The sequence below is a fragment of the Boleophthalmus pectinirostris genome, unplaced genomic scaffold (genome assembly GCF_026225935.1).
Source record: "Boleophthalmus pectinirostris isolate CB_2022bp ecotype Guang Dong unplaced genomic scaffold, ASM2622593v1 HiC_scaffold_4, whole genome shotgun sequence".
Taxonomy (NCBI): Eukaryota; Metazoa; Chordata; class Actinopteri; order Gobiiformes; family Gobiidae; genus Boleophthalmus; species Boleophthalmus pectinirostris.
The window spans coordinates 35268068-35285733 of NW_026571353.1; the positions used below are offsets into that span (position 1 = coordinate 35268068).

At 39.9% G+C, this 17666-nt stretch overlaps 1 protein-coding gene across 1 annotated transcript in view; it reads left to right on the forward strand.

The window, feature by feature from the left end:
• Positions 1 to 235: 235 nt before the first annotated feature.
• Positions 236 to 17666, forward strand: part of pdlim5a (PDZ and LIM domain 5a) — a 209212-nt gene continuing 191781 nt past the window's right edge. The window contains 2 exon segments of the mRNA XM_055161738.1: positions 236 to 328; positions 4532 to 4718. Coding sequence (XP_055017713.1) covers positions 4623 to 4718 — 96 coding nt within the window. The 5' untranslated portion in view covers positions 236 to 328; positions 4532 to 4622.

The following is a 17666-nucleotide window of genomic DNA, read 5'->3' on the forward strand; positions in this document are numbered from 1 at the left end:
GCTCCCACACTGCCTTTATTACCCCCCTGACCCTCCTCCTCCTCCTCCTCCTCCTCCTCTGCTGCCCCCTGCCTCCGTCGCCCCTCCCCTCCCAGCACATATCATTTCGCTGGCCTCTCTCTCCTCCTCCTCTTCCTCCTCTCTCTTCGGTTTCCCCTCCTCCACCTCTCTCTCCTCTCTCCTCCGTCGCTGTATAAGAGCCCTCCCTCGTTCCGCACCTCGCTCACACGCGTTGTGCTTTCGGGACAGGAGCCGGACCGGACTGGGGAATCGGGGGATTACATTGTCTAAGAATCAGTGTAAATAATCTGGATTTGGCCTCGCAGAGGTACGGTTCATTCTGAAATACTTGGCCTGTGCAGTAGATAGAGACTTTTAGACACTCTTTCATCTAGAATAAGTATAAAGTGTTAAAATATTTGACTTTTTTGGTTAAATCTGCTGTTTATTATTGTTCATGTACTGTCATACTGTACTCAGCTTTTAGTTAAAACTTATTATTTCACATTATCTTGTATTTTCACTTTAAATATCCTCTTTTTTTTTTTTTTTTTTTTATCTTTGTGTTTAATCTCTCGCTTTTGTTGCATTATTTTTTCATTTGGATGCTGTTCATTCACACTTTGCTGTTGCAACATTAAAATTGAAATTGGAAGTGTGATATGTAAAGGTCAAGTTATATTTTTCCATTTAGAAATGTTTTTTTTTTTTGTTTTTTAATTTTCAGAATCTTCAGAAACAAGGTATATCTGAAAGAAGAAAATAAAATAAATAAATAAATAAATAAAAATAAAATGAAAATAACAATTTCAATTTTGATATCTTTTTTTTTTTTTTCTTTTTTTTGGCATTATTTTTTCATCTGGATGCGGTTCATACTTTGCTGTTGCAACACTGAAATTGAAAGTGCAATATGTGTTATATTTTTACATTTAAAGAGTTTTTTTTTTTTTTTTTTTTATTAACTTTTTTAAACTCTTGATTTTCATAATTTTCAAAAACAAGGTATAACCGAAAGAAGAAAAGAAAAATATATATATATATATATATTTCAATTTTATCTTGCTTTTTTTTTTTTTTTTCTGTTTGCTGTTCCTACTTTGCTGTTGCAACGTTGAAATTGAAAGTGCGATATGTAAAGGTCCTGTTATATTTCTGCATTTAGAAACTTATTTATTTATTTATTTTTTAATCTTTTTTTAAGCTATTTATTTTCAGAATCTTCAGAAATGAGGTATAACCAAAAGCAGAAAAGAAAATAATAATAATAATAAAAAATAAAAATACATTTCCATTTGTTTGTTTTTTTTAATTACAATTTGCACGCTGCGTCTGTGAGACCTTCTTGTGTGTAATGTGACGTTAGAGCTGTAATCTTACTCCATCAATTTGAAATACTTTGCGAGTTTGAATTTCACTTTATTTGTAATTTTATCTGATTCTCAAAACAGTTGTTTTCTTGATTAACTTAAGTTAGATAAGAAGTCTTCCCACAGACAGATCATGACTCTGTAGACTGGAATTGTAATATTTATTGTGTAATTATTGTGTTAGAACCTTTTTCCTGTGGTATGTTGAAAAAATTATATTTATTTAAAGGCCTTATATCACACAAAATTGTCCCTTTTGAGCTTTAAGACGTGTTTAATTTTGTTACCTCCTCAAAAACAGACCTGGAGTTGTGTTTTGTTTATTTTATTATTAGTTTGTCTACATCTCCAAGGCTCAAAATGCTCTGCTCCACCTTGTGATGTCATGAAGTGGTAGTTTTCACATTGACATTTACCTTTAGTTCAGTAGAGATCGGCAATTTAAGGGCTAAAAGCGTCCAAATGATTCTAGTGAAGGTGTGTGGAGTTTAAAAACACACTGGAGCACTTCCCGTATCACCGCGTGACATCACAAGGTGGATTTCATGCGAGTGTTTTTTCAGTTTGAGAAAAGAACTCAGCCTAAACACGCAGGGCCCTTTTAATTAACGAACACAAAAAAAGTCGCGTTAATTAAGTGAGATCATTTGTCGAGGGACAGAAAGGAGAGTTGCCAGTTCAATTCCCACCTGAGCACATGGTGATAAATTCAGCTTGAATTGTCGTGGGATCAGTTCACCGCTGAAACGGTTTAAGACTGGACCTGATGAAAAAAATAATAAATTAATAAAAAAAAAAAAAAAAAAAAAACATTAAAAAAAGAAAGAATATTGGAACCAAAGTGAACGAGGTCTAAACCATGACTAAACCAGAACTGAACCAGGACTAATCAGGACTAATCTCACCTCTGGGCCGATCCTGACACTCAGTCCTGGTTCAGTCCTGTTTTAGTCCTGATTTAGTCCTAGTTCAGTCCTGGTTTAATCCTCCTGGTTTAGTCCTGGTTTACTCCTGGTTTAGTTCTGGTTTAGTCCTGGTTCAGTCCTGGTTCAGGCCTTGTTTAGGCCTGGTTTAGTCCTGGTTTAGTCCTCCTGATTTTGTCCTGGTTTAGTCCTGGTTACTCCTGGTTTAGTCCTGGTTTAGTCCTGGTTACTCTTAGTTTAATCCTGGTTTAGTCCTAGTTCAGTCCTGGTTCAGACCTTGTTTAGTCCTGGTTTAGTCCTCCTGGTTTTGTCCTGGTTTGGTCCTGGTTACTCCTGGTTTAATCCTGGTTTAGTCCTGGTTCAGTCCTGGTTTAGTCCTGGTTCAGTCCTGTTTCAGACCTTGTTTAGTCCTGGTTTAGTCCTCCTGGTTTTGTCCTGGTTTAGTCCTGGTTTTGTCCTGGTTTTGTCCTGGTTTAGTCCTGGTTTAGTCCTGGTTTCCTGGTTTATCCTGGTTTAGTCCTGTTCAGTCCTGTTTCAGACCTTGTTTAGTCCTGGTTTAGTCCTCCTGGTTTAGTCCTGGTTTAGTCCTGGTTTTGTCCTGGTTTTGTCCTGGTTTAGTCCTGGTTTAGTCCTGGTTACTCCTGGTTTAATCCTGGTTTAGTCCTAGTTCAGTCCTGTTTCAGACCTGTTTAGTCCTGGTTAGTCCTGGTTTGTCCTGGTTTAGTCCTGGTTTTGTCCTGGTTTAGTCCTGGTTTAGTCCTGGTTTAGTCCTGGTCGACACTGATCCCACACAACAATTCAGCTTGAAGTGTTGTCGTGTTCTGTCAGTGGATTTACAAAATTTATTTAGACAACAAAAATAACAAAATAAAAAAATAAAAATAAAATAAAATAAAATGATAAAAAACTAAATTAAGCCATGATGAAACAAACAAAACAAAAACAAACTGATTTTTGAGCAGTCCAATTCTTTTAGAGCTGACTTCTTACATGCACTATACTTGATTTCTACTGTTTTACTAACTAACATGCTAACGTGCACTTCCTGATTATCAAATACATAAACAAAATACATGGGAAATCAGGTTTAAAGGCGCATTGTGTAACTTTTCTCCATGGAGATGTTATTGTTTTGTCTGGAATGTTTCACAGTATGACATTAAACCTTTTTATCTTCATGGAGACCAAAACGAGACCAAGTTACTGGACGGATCTGTGGAGAGGCGACCCCACTCAATGGAAAAAACTGATAATGGCCATTTCCTGTTTTCGTGACTTAAACTGCGATGCCGGACTGAACCAGGACTAAAACAGGACTGAACCAGGACTAAACCAGAACTAAACCAGAACTAAACCAGAACTAAAACAGGACTGAACCAGGACTAAAACAGGACTGAAACAGGACTGAAACAGGACTAAAACAGGGACTAAAACAGGACTAAACCAGGACTAAAACAGGACTGAACCATAAAACTAGGACTGAAACCAGGACTAAAACAGGACTGAACCAGGACTAAAACAGGACTAGGACTAAAGGACTGAACCAGGACTAGACTAAAACAGGACTGAACCAGGACTAAACAGGACTGAAAACCAGGACTGAAAACCAGGACTAAAACAGGACTGAACCAGGACTAAAACTAAACAGGACTAAACCAGGACTAAACCAGGACTAAACCAGGACTAAACCAGGACTAAACCAGGACTAAACCAGGACTAAACCAGGACTAAAACAAGACTAAACCAGGACTGAACCAGGACTGTCGGGACGGCCCGGAGTTGCGCCCACATAGACTGTCGGGTGATCAGGACTGAGACCAGGACCAGACCAGGACTGAGACAGGGACTGAGAAAGGGACCGGGACTAAGACTAGGAATGAGACCGGTTTAGTTCTGGTTTAGTCCCGGTTTTTCGTCATTTTTTCCATTCTTCATTTAAACACAAAATCGAAAACTGAAAAAAAACGAATCATTATCCATTTTTTCATTTTGGGTTTGGAGACAAATAATGAAGAAAATTGATGTTTTTTCATTTTCTTATTTTTGGTTTTAATATGAAAAACGAATGAACGAATGATACACGAATTCCACCCACAGTCAGAACGCACTTTTTTCTCACATTCATTCAATTACAGCCAAAAATGCTAAGATAAATATATGGTCAGAGCTGTTTAATGTCGAATCGAAAAGTTACACAGTGCACCTTTAAAGCCTTTATTCTCTGCTTTCTCTCCTCAGACCGCAGTGTTTTGTGACTCTTGACCTTCTCTGAATCTCCTCGCTTCTCCACCTCCTCCAGAAGCTCCATCGTGCCCCAGCGAGAAGCACCATGAGCCAGTACAGCGTGACCCTGAACGGCCCTGCCCCCTGGGGCTTTAGACTGGCGGGGGGAAAGGACTTCAACCTGCCCCTCTCCATCTCCAGGGTAAGACGCAGACACACACACACACACACACACACATGCACACACACACACACACACACATGCACACACACACACACACACACACACACACACACACACACACACACACACACACACACACACACACACACACACACACACGGGTGCGCTGTTTGCACTGGGGATTCTCATGGATTTGAAATAATAATAATAATAATTCATCAGACTTAGACTACACTGAAACGAATCACCGTATCAGAAACTATTTGCATCCAGATATGTCGTTTCTGTGTCCGTTAGCCTTCTCTATCCACACAGCTTTGAGCATATTTGTTTACTTGCATAAACTGAGCCCTCAAAAAACAGCTCGCTCCTTGTGCGCTGATGTGGTTCAGCTTCTGTCGGACTAAAGGACATGATTCAGTGGAATATGAGTGTTCTTTCTGTGACAGAGGGGTGTTCTGCTGATGGTGAGTCTGTTCTTTGCTTCTATCGCGTTGGACAGGGGTGTCAAACTCATTTTGGTCCGGGGGCCGTATCCAACCTACTTTGATCCCAAAGGGGCCGGATCAGAAAACTCATGTCATATAAACCCCAAAAATAACAATAAGTTCAAATATTTGTGCAGAGAAACGCAAATCTATTACAGAAATCTTTTTTAATTGATGAACTCTTTCTTATTATAATATTATAATATTATGAACAACCTGAAACTTTAAGAAAAATTCAATTTCAACACAATGTTTTAACAATAACTTGAATGCAAACAGGAATAAGTCAATTTTTCTTGGAAAATCCTGCACTCGGCTCCACTTTTCTCATTTTGGACATTTTGTTGATGAGGGTGTCACGGTCAACAGTCAAAACGATCGTCCTTTAAGAGCGTTTGGAAAGAGACAAGTCTTCATTTGTGCTGCTCTGGTGGGAGGGGCCACGTACAGAGGTGCTGGAGATGCTGCTATGCTAAGCACCACAGAAAATTACCAATATTTTAATAGAAAAAATAATAAAAATATTTTAGTAGAAAATCACCCAAGGGCCACATTAAAGGTTTTGGAGGGCCGGATCTGGACCCCGGGCCTTATGTTTGACACCTGTGGCGTTGGAGATGGTTCATGTTAAACTTTTCAGAGATTACACGTCTGCAGGTCGAACACACAGATCGTATATATGAATGGACATATATTCTAGCCTTACTTCGCGGCGCATAGACGTACGTCAGTGTATCAGCGTTTTCAGGCGTCCACACAGTGCCGACTCAGTTGAACTTCGTGGGACCTGGAGGCACCAGATCGTTCCGTCTCTGGAGCTGTTTTCCATCGGATTAGTGTGGACGAACACTGCATCCACAACGAAAACGACTCGAATATGAACTAGTGTGGACGGGGCTTTATATACAGTCAATATGTCGCAGTTCACCTTTCGCTGTCTCACTGTTTTGCGGATGTTTTTTAGTTCAATTTTGCATGCCTTTTTTTTTTTTTTTTTTACAGTGTATGAACATGCATTGTGTTCCTCTCTCTGCGTCCTGGGACTGTAGACCATTGTCAATCAATCTCCTCTGTGCCGTGTTTCCTGTACAGTACAGAATGTGTTCAGTTGCCAAATTTACATAAATGTTCGACCTCTAACAGTGTGATTCTGAAGTGCTGTGTGTTTACAAATTTTCTCCCCGACAAAACCCACAATGTCGACGAAACGTTCTGCACCCACAAAGGCTCCTGCGCTTGCATCCTGTCTGAGAAAAGTGTATAAAGTGTGTGGTGAGGGGTTTTACAGCCTTAAAACAGATATAATCACTGTCAAATATAAAGCTGACTACTTCGTGGATTTTTAGAACGTAACCCCCGCGATAATCGAGGGGCCAGTGTAGTGCTTTTTGGATGCTTTACAAACAAATACGAAGCAAGAAAAAATTTGAATTTGTTGAGTATTATAGTTATAGTTATGACTTTCTTTGACCTATTATGAATTCTTTTTTTTTTTTTGTTTGGACGTGAATCAACAAAGTGTTTCGGTAGAGTTTGTACTAAAAAGCTTAAATTAATGTTTTGGAAAATTCAAACTGAATCTGTTTCTTAAACCTTTGGAGCACAGACAATTGGCTGGACTCTTTGTGAAACTGAGACTCTGGAGTTTTGCCTCTGTTGTCCTCTGACTGTCTCTGCACTGTCAGTTTATGGCCTGTTTACACGAGAACACTGGCGGGTAAAAATCGACAAAATATTGTATCGGAAGTGACTTTCGTTTAGACGGTGATGGTTTTGTTGGGGCTTAAAAACGCAAAAATCTGAAACCACTGTCCAGAGTGTAAAAGTTGACACAACTGGTCAGATCTGCTCACGTCATGTACATGTTTATGTCACATACACAGTGTCGGGGAGTAACGGATTACATGTACCGGAGTTACTGTATTCAGTTACAGTTACTGTTTCAGTGAGTGGTAATTGGATTACAGTTACTTTGTTGAAATAAGTGGATTACACGGCGGTATTTTCCTGTTTTTACATTTTGGGCTATATCCTTTTTTTTTTTTTTTTCTCATACTTCCACTCATTGCTGGACACTAAACCAGGTCTAAACCAGGTCTAAACTAGGTCTAAACTAAGTCTAAATCAGGTCTAAACCAGGTCTAAAACAGGTCTAAACCAGGTCTAAAACCAGGACTAAACCAGGACTAAAACCAGGTCTAAACCAGGACTAAAACCAGGTCTAAACCAGGACTAAACCAGATCTAAACCAGGACTAAACCAGGATTAAACCAGGATTAAACCAGGACTAAACCAGGGCTAAACCAGGTCTAAACCAGGACTAAACCAGGTCTAAACCAGGACTAACCAGGTAAACCAGGAAAACTAAAACCAGGACTAAAACCAGGTCTAAACCAGGACTAAACCAGGACTAAAACCAGGACTAAACCAGGACTAAAACCAGGTCTAAACCAGGACTAAACCAGGACTAAAACCAGGTCTAAACCAGGACTAAACCAGGACTAAACCAGGTCTAAACCAGGTCTAAACCAGGTCTAAACCAGGATTTAACAGGATTTAACCATGCTGTGCGGACGTGTCTCCTCTTCTATCAGTAATACTTTTTAATATGGTTGAGGAAAGTCGGGGCTTTTCATTGTCTTTTAGCAGATAAAACATCTTATATTACAAAATCCTCGTCTCTGCTTCTCTACAATAAATCAAGTAATCCAAAGTATTCAGATTACAGTAATTTAATGGATTACATTACAAACTACATTTTGGGCTATGTAATCTGTAATCTGTAGGGGAATACATCACCATACATCACCACCAATCGATTTCCACACCCCTTTTCACGCAGATTTCCTCCTGAAAACTCTTGTCTAAACATGGAATAAAAAGACTCTACGCCACTTTTACGTCTTCTGTTCAGACCGTCATCATATAAACTTAGACATAGACTCTGGAGTTTTACCTCATTTGAATCTGGAACAACTTCTACACAGAGGAAAGTCGGATCATGTAAGTTCGGGTGTAGCTGGTGTCGCTGGGGATGATCTGAGAGAAAGAAGATGGAGCATTTGTCGGGTTTTGACAATCCCCAGGTCAAAGCTGCAGCAGATCTCACTAAACATGAGATTTATTGACTAACGAGGCAAACGAGTCCAGGCCAAATTCATATAATATCCCCATTCTTTTTTTTTTATTCTGTGGTTTGGAGTCGAAACTGGTCCAGATTCCTCTCAGAATGGTTGATTTGACTGAAAATAAGTGGGTTACAGATTTCCATTAAGGTTTTACATGTCCACAAGATTGATCGTTCTTTTTATCACAAGCTGGACAAACAGAAATGAATGAAGAAAAAGTAGAAGTTCACGATTTTTTGCGAGAAAAACTCCAGCTAGTTAGGGTTCTCTTCTGATGGTCCAAAGCAGTGATGGTTTAGGAGAAAGCCAGTGCCAAACCAACCAAAACAAACACGAAGAAGCCGATAAACTTCATCTTATTTGATCAAAAACGAAAAACCCGGAGAGGAAAAGCATAAAACATATCACACAATTAAGAGAATAAAGAGAGAAGACGTAAAGAAAACCAACCAATATTAATTCATAATAGTTGTGTTACATAAATAAATGAAATGCAATGACATTTCCATAAAACAAGCAGGTGCCAGACCCATAACCGAAAAGTTACATCGTGCACCTTGAAGTAAAAGTACAGATAGGAGCAAATAAAATACTTGAATGTCAAAATCGAGTACTTCTTCCACCACTGTACAATGGAGATTATCTGTTGGCAATTACACAAAATGTCCAGCGAATAATTCGTATAATAATTACATCACGCACAGGGAAGATGGCAGCATCAAAACAAAAATACACAGAAAAAAACAAAAACAAACACACTGAACAAAATACCTCTGATGGATATCGGAACATCTCACAGCCACAAACTCTCCGTCGTAAGAACATTATTTGACAGAACCAACATTATAACAGATGAACAAAACAAACAAGGGGAAGATCGACACATCCACAACGCTCTGAAGCAACGCCAATAAACAAAATGGGCAATAAACAAAGGAAAACAACAGGTCAGAGAGAAAGAAAAACAGAACAAGAAAAACAAGAATAAATTTCACTTCATAGAAAGCGTCTGACCTCGCTCGACGGTAGACGGTAGACTTTTTTTACCTAACCTAAATCAGTTGAGCGACAAGTCACAGCAACATCACGTGACTCTAGTAGAAACTGTCAGGTCTGAAAACAAATTCTTGGTCTGAAATGTGTGAAGAATCCCTCAGTCGTCCAGCTAGAATCCATGGCGAGGAGAAAATTCAGTTTGTCGACTGGACAAAAGTTAGTTTGGTTGAAGACGTTTCTGGATCAGTTCTGGAACTGAAGAAGCAGCTTGGACGAGCTGCGAAACGTCTTCTACCAAACTAACTTTTGTCCAGTTAATACCTCTTATGGACATCGGAACATCCCAAAGCCACGAACTCTCCGTCGTAAGAACATTATTTGACAGAACCAACATTATAACAGATGAACAAAACAAACAAGAGGAAGACGGACACATCCACAACGCTCTGAAGCAACGCCAATAAACAGAATGGACAATAAACGAACGAAAACAACAGGTCAGAGAGAAAGAAAAACAGAACATAAAAAACAAAAATAAAACTGAAAGAAAGAGCGCAGGCATGGTAACATTACTGTAACCCGAATCATCACACGGTTTCACTTCGTGGAAACCATCGTACCTCGCAGCATTAGGATTCGTTCACTCGACAGTGTACGGGTACTTTTTTTTAATTTAATCAATCACTGCTATTTGGTAGTGACGTATGTAATGCGCCAAATCCCGTAGGAAGAAGGGCAATAACGTCTTTACTCTTGATAAAATTCAACAAACATTCTCTTTGTTCCGGCTTTAAATCCTCGATCTCGGGAATCGTTGCCAACACAGAATGTCTGTCTTCGTCTACATCCATCTCGGCGCTTTGTTTACGCAAAAGGGACCCAGACAGACGCTTGAGTTTGACGTCATGGCTTCGCAGCTCTTCACTGATTGCAAACCGTCTAGTGCAGGGGTGTCAAACTCATTTTGGTCCAAGGGCCGTATCCAACCTATTTTGATCCCAAAGGGGCCGGATCAGAAAACTCATGTCATATAAACCCCAAAAATAGCAATAAATTCAAATATTTGTGCAGAGAAACACAAATCTAAACTTTAAGAAAAATTCAATTTCAACACAATGTTTTAACATGAACTTGTATGCAAACAGGAATTCAAATTTTCTTGGAAAATTCTGCGCTCGGCTCCATTTTTCTCATGTTGGACATTTTTCTGATGAGCGTGTCACGGTCAACAGTCAAAACGATCGTCCTTTAAGAGCGTTTGGAAAGAGACAAGTCTTCATTTGTGCTGCTCTGGTGGGAGGGGCCACGTACAGAGACACTGGAGACGCTGCTCTGCTCAGCACCGCAGAAAATTACCAATATTTTTATAGAAAATATAATTAAAATATTTTAGTAGAAAATCAGCCGAGGGCCACATTAAAGGTCTTGGAGGGCCGGATTTGGCCCCCGGGCCTTATGTTTGACACCTGTGGTCTAGTGTATTCTGATTCCTGACCTAGTCGCTGGAGAGAAATGAAATTGAGCGGCGGCACTAGGTACATTAACGTACATCAGGGGCGTAACAGAAAAAGTGCAGAGGGCAGTTCTGGAACTGAAGAAGCAGCTTGGATGAGCTACAAAATGTCTTCTACCAAACTAACTTTTGTCCCGTCGGCAAACTGAATTTTCTCCTCGTCTTGGTCTGAAAAAAAAAAACCCTAATAACCTAAATTATCAGAAGACCAAAGGAACCTTGTTGGATTATAATGTCCCATGAATAATTAGTGTGTACATGTCCCATCCCTCTGTATGTGTCTTCCCCCTCCTCTTCTTCTCTGCTCCTTTGTTCACACTCCTCCACTTACAGGCAGTGAACTCATGCACCATCTGTCCAGTATTGACGTGTGTGCAGACCCTCTCGTCCTCCTCCTCCTCCTCCTCCTCTGTCCAGCCCACATCTCTCTTCTTGGCACCGCTCTCTCCGTTTGAACCTTTTATTGTGATGGTCCCTTGCTTTTTCCTGTCTTCGGTGTCGTTGCCTCAAAGTTGGCCGCACATAAAACGCGCCGTGCATGTTTTTGTGTTAGTATTACCGAACGCGTGAGTGCGGATCAGGATTTGGCGCGCTCGGGTTTTTTCCCCTCCAAAGCTTCTGTTGTGCTCCTCTGGTTCGCACATGTTACAAACCAGGTTACACCCAAAGAAATGGATCAACGTAGCGCCGCACAGACTTTAAAGGTGCACTGCGTAACTTTTCTGGTGGCTGCTTGTCTCCATGAATCCATCTGTCATTCGTTTTTCAATATAAAACCAAAATTAAGAAAACGAAAAAAACAACAATTTTCTTCATTATTTGTCTCAAAACCAAAATGAAAAAAACAGATAACGATTTGTTTTTTTCAATTTTCAATTTTGTTTTTAAATAAATAATGGAAAAAAAAATGGATAACGACCGTTTCCGTGACTTAAACTGTGATGCCGGACTTTTGCACCACATACGGACTGAACCAGGACTGAACCAGGACTAAAACAGGACTAAACCAGGACTAAACCGGTTTCAGTCCTGGTCTGGTCCCAGTCTCAGTCCTGGTCTGGTCCTGGTCTCAGTCCCAGTCTGGCCACAGTCTCAGTCCTGGTTCTGTTCCTGGTCTCAGTCCTGGTCTCAGGTCTGGTCTTGGTCTCGGATTCAGTCCTGGTCTGGTCCTGGTCTAAGTCCTGGTCTCAGTCCCAGTCTGGCCACAGTCTCAGTCCTGGTTCTGTTCCTGGTCTCAGTCCTGGTCTGGTCCTGGTCTAAGTCCTGGTCTTAGTCCCAGTCTGGCCACAGTCTCAGTCCTGGTTCTGTTCCTGGTCTCAGTCCCGGTCTGGTCCTGGTCTAAGTCCTGGTCTCAGTCCCAGTCTGGCCACAGTCTCAGTCCTGGTTCTGTTCCCGGTCTCAGTCCTGGTCTCAGTTCTGGTCTTGGTCTTGGATTCAGTCCTGGTCTGGTCCTGGTCTAAGTCCTGGTCTAAGTCCCGGTCTGGTTCCAGTCTGGTCCCGGACCTAGTTTAGTCCTGGTTCAGTCCGACATCTCATTCCATTTCCATTATTCATTTAATTTCCATCATTCAAAATCGAAAACCGAAAAAACAAATCGTTTTCCGTTTTTTTTTTTTTTCATTTTGGGTTTGGAGACAAATAATGAAGAAAACACTTGTTCTTTTGTTTTCTTATTTTTGGTTTTATTTTGAAAAACGAATGAACAGATGACACACAGATTTCCACGGAGATGTTATTGCTTTGCCTGGAATGTTCCATGGTATGACATTAAACACATCCATCTAGCATTTATGATGTTGCTCAAAAATGCATTAATTCCTTTTGTGAATAGAGGCGAATCTCCACAGATCTGACCTGTAATGTAGCGTTAACTGGACAAAATCGACTTTTCAGAGCTTTTAACCATATTAGTCCAATGAGGTCCATTTGCTCTTCCAATAATTTATGTTATTAGGTTCTTTTTTCAGACCAAGAGCTTATTTTCATACCTGACAGTTTGGACTGCTCACTGTGGTTTTCCTCAGAGTCTCGTGATGTTGCTGTGACGTGTCGCTCAGCTGATTTAAACAGGTTTTGGTACAGTTTTGCTACCGGTAGAGACAGGACGACAGCGCCATCTGCAGTCCCACTTCCCCAGGACAGAATCCCAGGTGTGTGAGAGTAAAAAAAGCCCCCTCGTCCTGGTTTATAGTCCCGTGGTTCCCCTGAGGAAGACCATTGGTGAGCAGTCGAAACTGTCTATATATGTTTGAAAACAAACTCTGAAAAAAGCACCTAATAACATATTTTAACCATGTTATAGTTCTTTTCTTTCTCATGCACTCTCTCGAAGTTGTATCTGGAGTGATTTGTGCGTGTTTGAGTAAATCTTCTGTAGTCAAAAGGTCATTGCAGTGACCAACACCCAGTTTTCACCACCACTAGTACACACCCACTGTGATGTACTCACATTGTTCTTCATTTTTTGTTTCTTTATCAGTGCTACATGTAGGATTTGGCAGCATCGCATAGTAATTTTGGTATAAAAGAAAGAAAAATCCACTTCTTGCTGGTGTGACCTGCAGCTGTCTATTGTGATGACTTTTCTGGCGACTGTCAGCTGCCATTGGGCATCACAGTTTACTAACGCAGAAGTCAGTGGTCTTGTTTCTTTTATTAAGTCATTGTAGATGAATAATATGATATAAAATGTGTTATATAACATAATGATCCACAAGTGTCATTGATTATAACTGTAGAGCAGATACAAGCACAATAGGTCTTCTTCTGGCGGAGACATTTTACTAAATCGTTTGTTGAAGCTGTTTTTCATTAGCCAGCCTCTCAATTTAATTTCTCTCCAGCGACTAGGTCAGAAATCAGAATACACTAGACGGTTTGCAAGAACCCTGGAAGTTGTAGACCGTGCACCGGCCAATCAGAGAAGAGCTGTGAAGCCATGACGTCAAACTCAAGTGTCTCTCTGGGTCCCATTTGTGTTACAGCACAACAGTAAACAAAACGGTCGAGATGGATGTAGACGAAGACAGACATTCTGTGTTGGCAACGATTCCCGAGATTGAGGATTTAAAGCCGAAAGAAAGAGAATGGTGGTGAATTTTATCAAGTGGAAAGACGTTATTGTCCTTCTTCCTACGGGATTTGAGAAAAGCTTAATATACCAGTTAGATACGTTACATACGTCATGACCAAATAGCAGCGATTGTTTAAATAAGAAACGTACCCACCTACCGTCGAACAAACGAATTCTAATACTGCGAGGTCAGACGGTTTCCGCAAAGTGAAACCGTCTAATGAATCAGGCTAGTTTTTCATGGCATTATGTTTTTCTCTTATTGTTGGTTTACTCTGAGTCAGGACTGAATGACTCTGTAAACAAACAAACCAAACATTTAGATAAGGAGTGTACATCAAATACTTTTCTCCAAGTAGATGTTATTGCTTTGTCAGGAATGTTTCACAGTTTGGTCTTACGCTTTCTGTCTTCATGGAGACCAAACTAGACCAAGTTACAGGTCAGATCTGTGGAGAGGTGACCCCACTCACAGTCAGAATGCCTGTTTTTCTGTGTATTTATGAGAAATAAAACCTGTCAATCACCCCCGTCTCTGGTTAAAGTATTGCTGAAGTGTGTATTCTGGAGTCCAGGCTGTAAATTCATGGCCCCATTTTTTAGACGTGCACTTCAAGAACAAAACGATTGTTCTTCCACGCTGCGTCATTACATAACTTCTAATATGAGTATCTATAGAAAACAATTGTATCTGATGTCATGTTCTGTATAAAAAGACCAAAAGAGCCAGAGGACAGCTGCACTGAAACGGGAAGCTCTTTTAATCGGGTTAAAAATAGAAGCCAGCAGCTGTTAAAGGAACTGTATGCAAGATTTTGATTTTAAATTCCACAAACATGACCTAACCCTGTCCCCAGACACAAGGTAAACATGTTCAGATCAAATATAACTTTTACTGGTAACGACTCTAACGCGGATTTATTCTTATTTACAAAAACACTGGACATGACGGTCGAGTTCTTCAGGTTATAATTTGGTCCGTTTGGTTCAGTGTTGAAATCCAGTTGGTTTAAACCTAAAACTAAAACCTAAAACCTGTTTCCAATCTGAATGGTCACTATCTAAACCCCGGCACGTGAGTCAGGGCTAGTGCAGCCTTTGCAGCTCAAGGAGGGAATTCTGGAGGTTCTGAGCTTTCAACATGAGGCCATAAACTGAGAATGAGACAAACCAGGATGTGTCTCTATCTGCAGGTTAAGGCTCTGGCAACACAGGTTCAGTTGTGAGTGTAGTCCTTTTTTTTTTTTTTTAAACAGTAAGAGCAGGGACATACAGTTGGTGACAAGGGTGTAGGTTTTGGACTCAGCTTTGGTCTCATGAAACCAACTGGTCGGTTACCAGATTAACAGATTAATTATATAATATTGTTTACTTTTCGTATGATGCACAGTAGGGCTGGGCGATATGGATCAAAAAATATATCTCGATATATTTTGCTATATCTCGATATACGATATATATCTCGATATATGTTCAAGAAAAAATAACCCCCTAAAACTGAAAACTGCAAAAACAAATCTGCCAAATTCCACAAGGTCCTTTTTTTAAATTGAAGTGTAAGAGGTCGGCAGTTCATACAGGAACATTTAAGATTACAAAAAACCCTAATTACATAAATAATAATTTAACTGTAAAATAAAAGAAATAATACATATTTTCTTCTTTTCATTCATAAATAAAACAACTTAACACAAGCTCATCTTTGTATTAACTCTGTTATCCAGACCAGAACCATGAGCTCCTTTAGCAGAGGAAGTTCAGGATGTTCCTTATTTTAATAGACCCATGTTATTATCCAGCAGTGAGGAGCTCTGAGGTTTAATCTCACAATCCACTGCAGATCAAACCCAACGTTTCCAAACACTATTGTACAAGTGACACTGCAGCAGATTATTAATTAAAATATTCTGCATAAATAAACTTTACATTGCTAAACTTTATAATATATAAAGCATAAAGACTCTAGAGCCACATCAGCCCGTTTGCGATAATAATGTGTTTAATGCAGTTTTGCGCACGTGTGTTTACATTTTACAGAAACGAAACTTAAGCGCATGGCTCATTTGCATAAACAGCACTTCTCATGCAGCTCAGCTCGTTTAGCTTCTTTCGGGCTAAAGGACGCGACTCGGTGGAACATGAGGATGTGCTGCTGATGGTTTTGTGTGTAAATGGTGGAAAAGGTTCGTGGTGCTTGAAGTTTTTCACTGGCACCAACTTTCGGTGTTCGCGGTGATAGTGACGAGTGAAGGAGACACGAGCGAACAAAAACAGGGAGGCGGGGGCGACGAGAGAGAAGGTAAACAAGCGAAGCGGCGAAATCAGAATTGAATATAAGCATTATATCGATATATACGATATGTCAGAATTCATATCGAGTTTAAACACTATCTCGATATATTTAAAATATCGATATATCGCCCACCCCTAATGCACAGTGCAAAAACCAAACAGTACATCTTTATAAGAAAGGGTCAAATGAGAGAAGAAGTTTATGTTTTATGAATTCTTTCCAAAAACACACAGAGTCTGGGCAGGTCCAAAATAAGTGAGAGGTGGTTTTGTTTTTCAGTTTGTGTCCATTGTCCTTCTCAGATGATTCTTTAGTGGATAAACAGTGATGTAGAAGTTTGTAGCAGATTTCTCTTTGCTTGTTGGTGATGAGATATTTGTGAGGTCATGTCCAAACATTTTTCCATGGAATATTGTCAGTAGAGTCGGGGTCTCACAGAGCACGAGTAGGGCTCCGTTTGGGAGGTGCACTTGTGCTGATAGTCGCTCTTTTTCCGCGGCGACTCATTATAAGACAAGTTTAATTGAAGATGAAGCCAAGTAAGTTCCTTTTGAAAAGTTTTTCAAAGTTTGGTGCAGCGTCTTCACTCACGCCTGCTCAAGTCGACATCTTCAGGTGCGGCCCTGTCCTGCCGCTTCCCCAGTTTAGGCTCCTGGCTCCACTAATGACATCACTCTGTTACAGCCAATGAAACAGCGTCGGGAGTAACCCTGTCGTCATATCACTGAACACATCTCAGAACTTCTAATAATCAAAATGTGAACTAAAACATGTTAAATTAATACTATTGAGTTTGGAAAAAATATCAGAATTTTTGTTTATTAAAATAAAATGGCAACTATTGGTAGGGATTATTTTGTCTTCCCCAAATATTGGTTGTGACATGTCCCCACCGTCCCTATTCTGATTCTCGATTCATAGGGAAATTCATTTTTAAAGATATTTTTATTTCTTCTTACTTTACTTTTTTTTTTCTTTCTTTTTTTAATTTTTTTTTTTACAAACAACATATTTCGATCACCATGTTACCTTTATTTGTTTTGAAAATGCTATATTCATCGAAAACGACCTATTTTTCACTTTCATTTTGATGCTCTGAATCTTCTCTCTGTGCTAAGTCACTCCCCCTTCAGAGCACTATCACAACACCATCACATACTTCTGCACATCGCATCAGTTTGACAAGTTCCTGTGCACAGTTTCGTATCACGTTTTTGTATATTTGCGGATAACTGTCGCGTGGGGAGCCTCGTAGAGAATCTCACAACTCACCAGAGATCGCTAGATTACTCAAACATGCACGGATGACGGCTCTTCCTCTACTGATATGTTTTTGATGAGTGAAAAATGTTATAAAATGGTAGAAAGCTTAAAAAAAAAACCCACAATATTTTACATAATAGTTCTTCAGACTCTAAACCGCTGAAACACGTGTGAATGAAACTCAGCGCCGCGTCTGTTTCTGATGAGGGAAC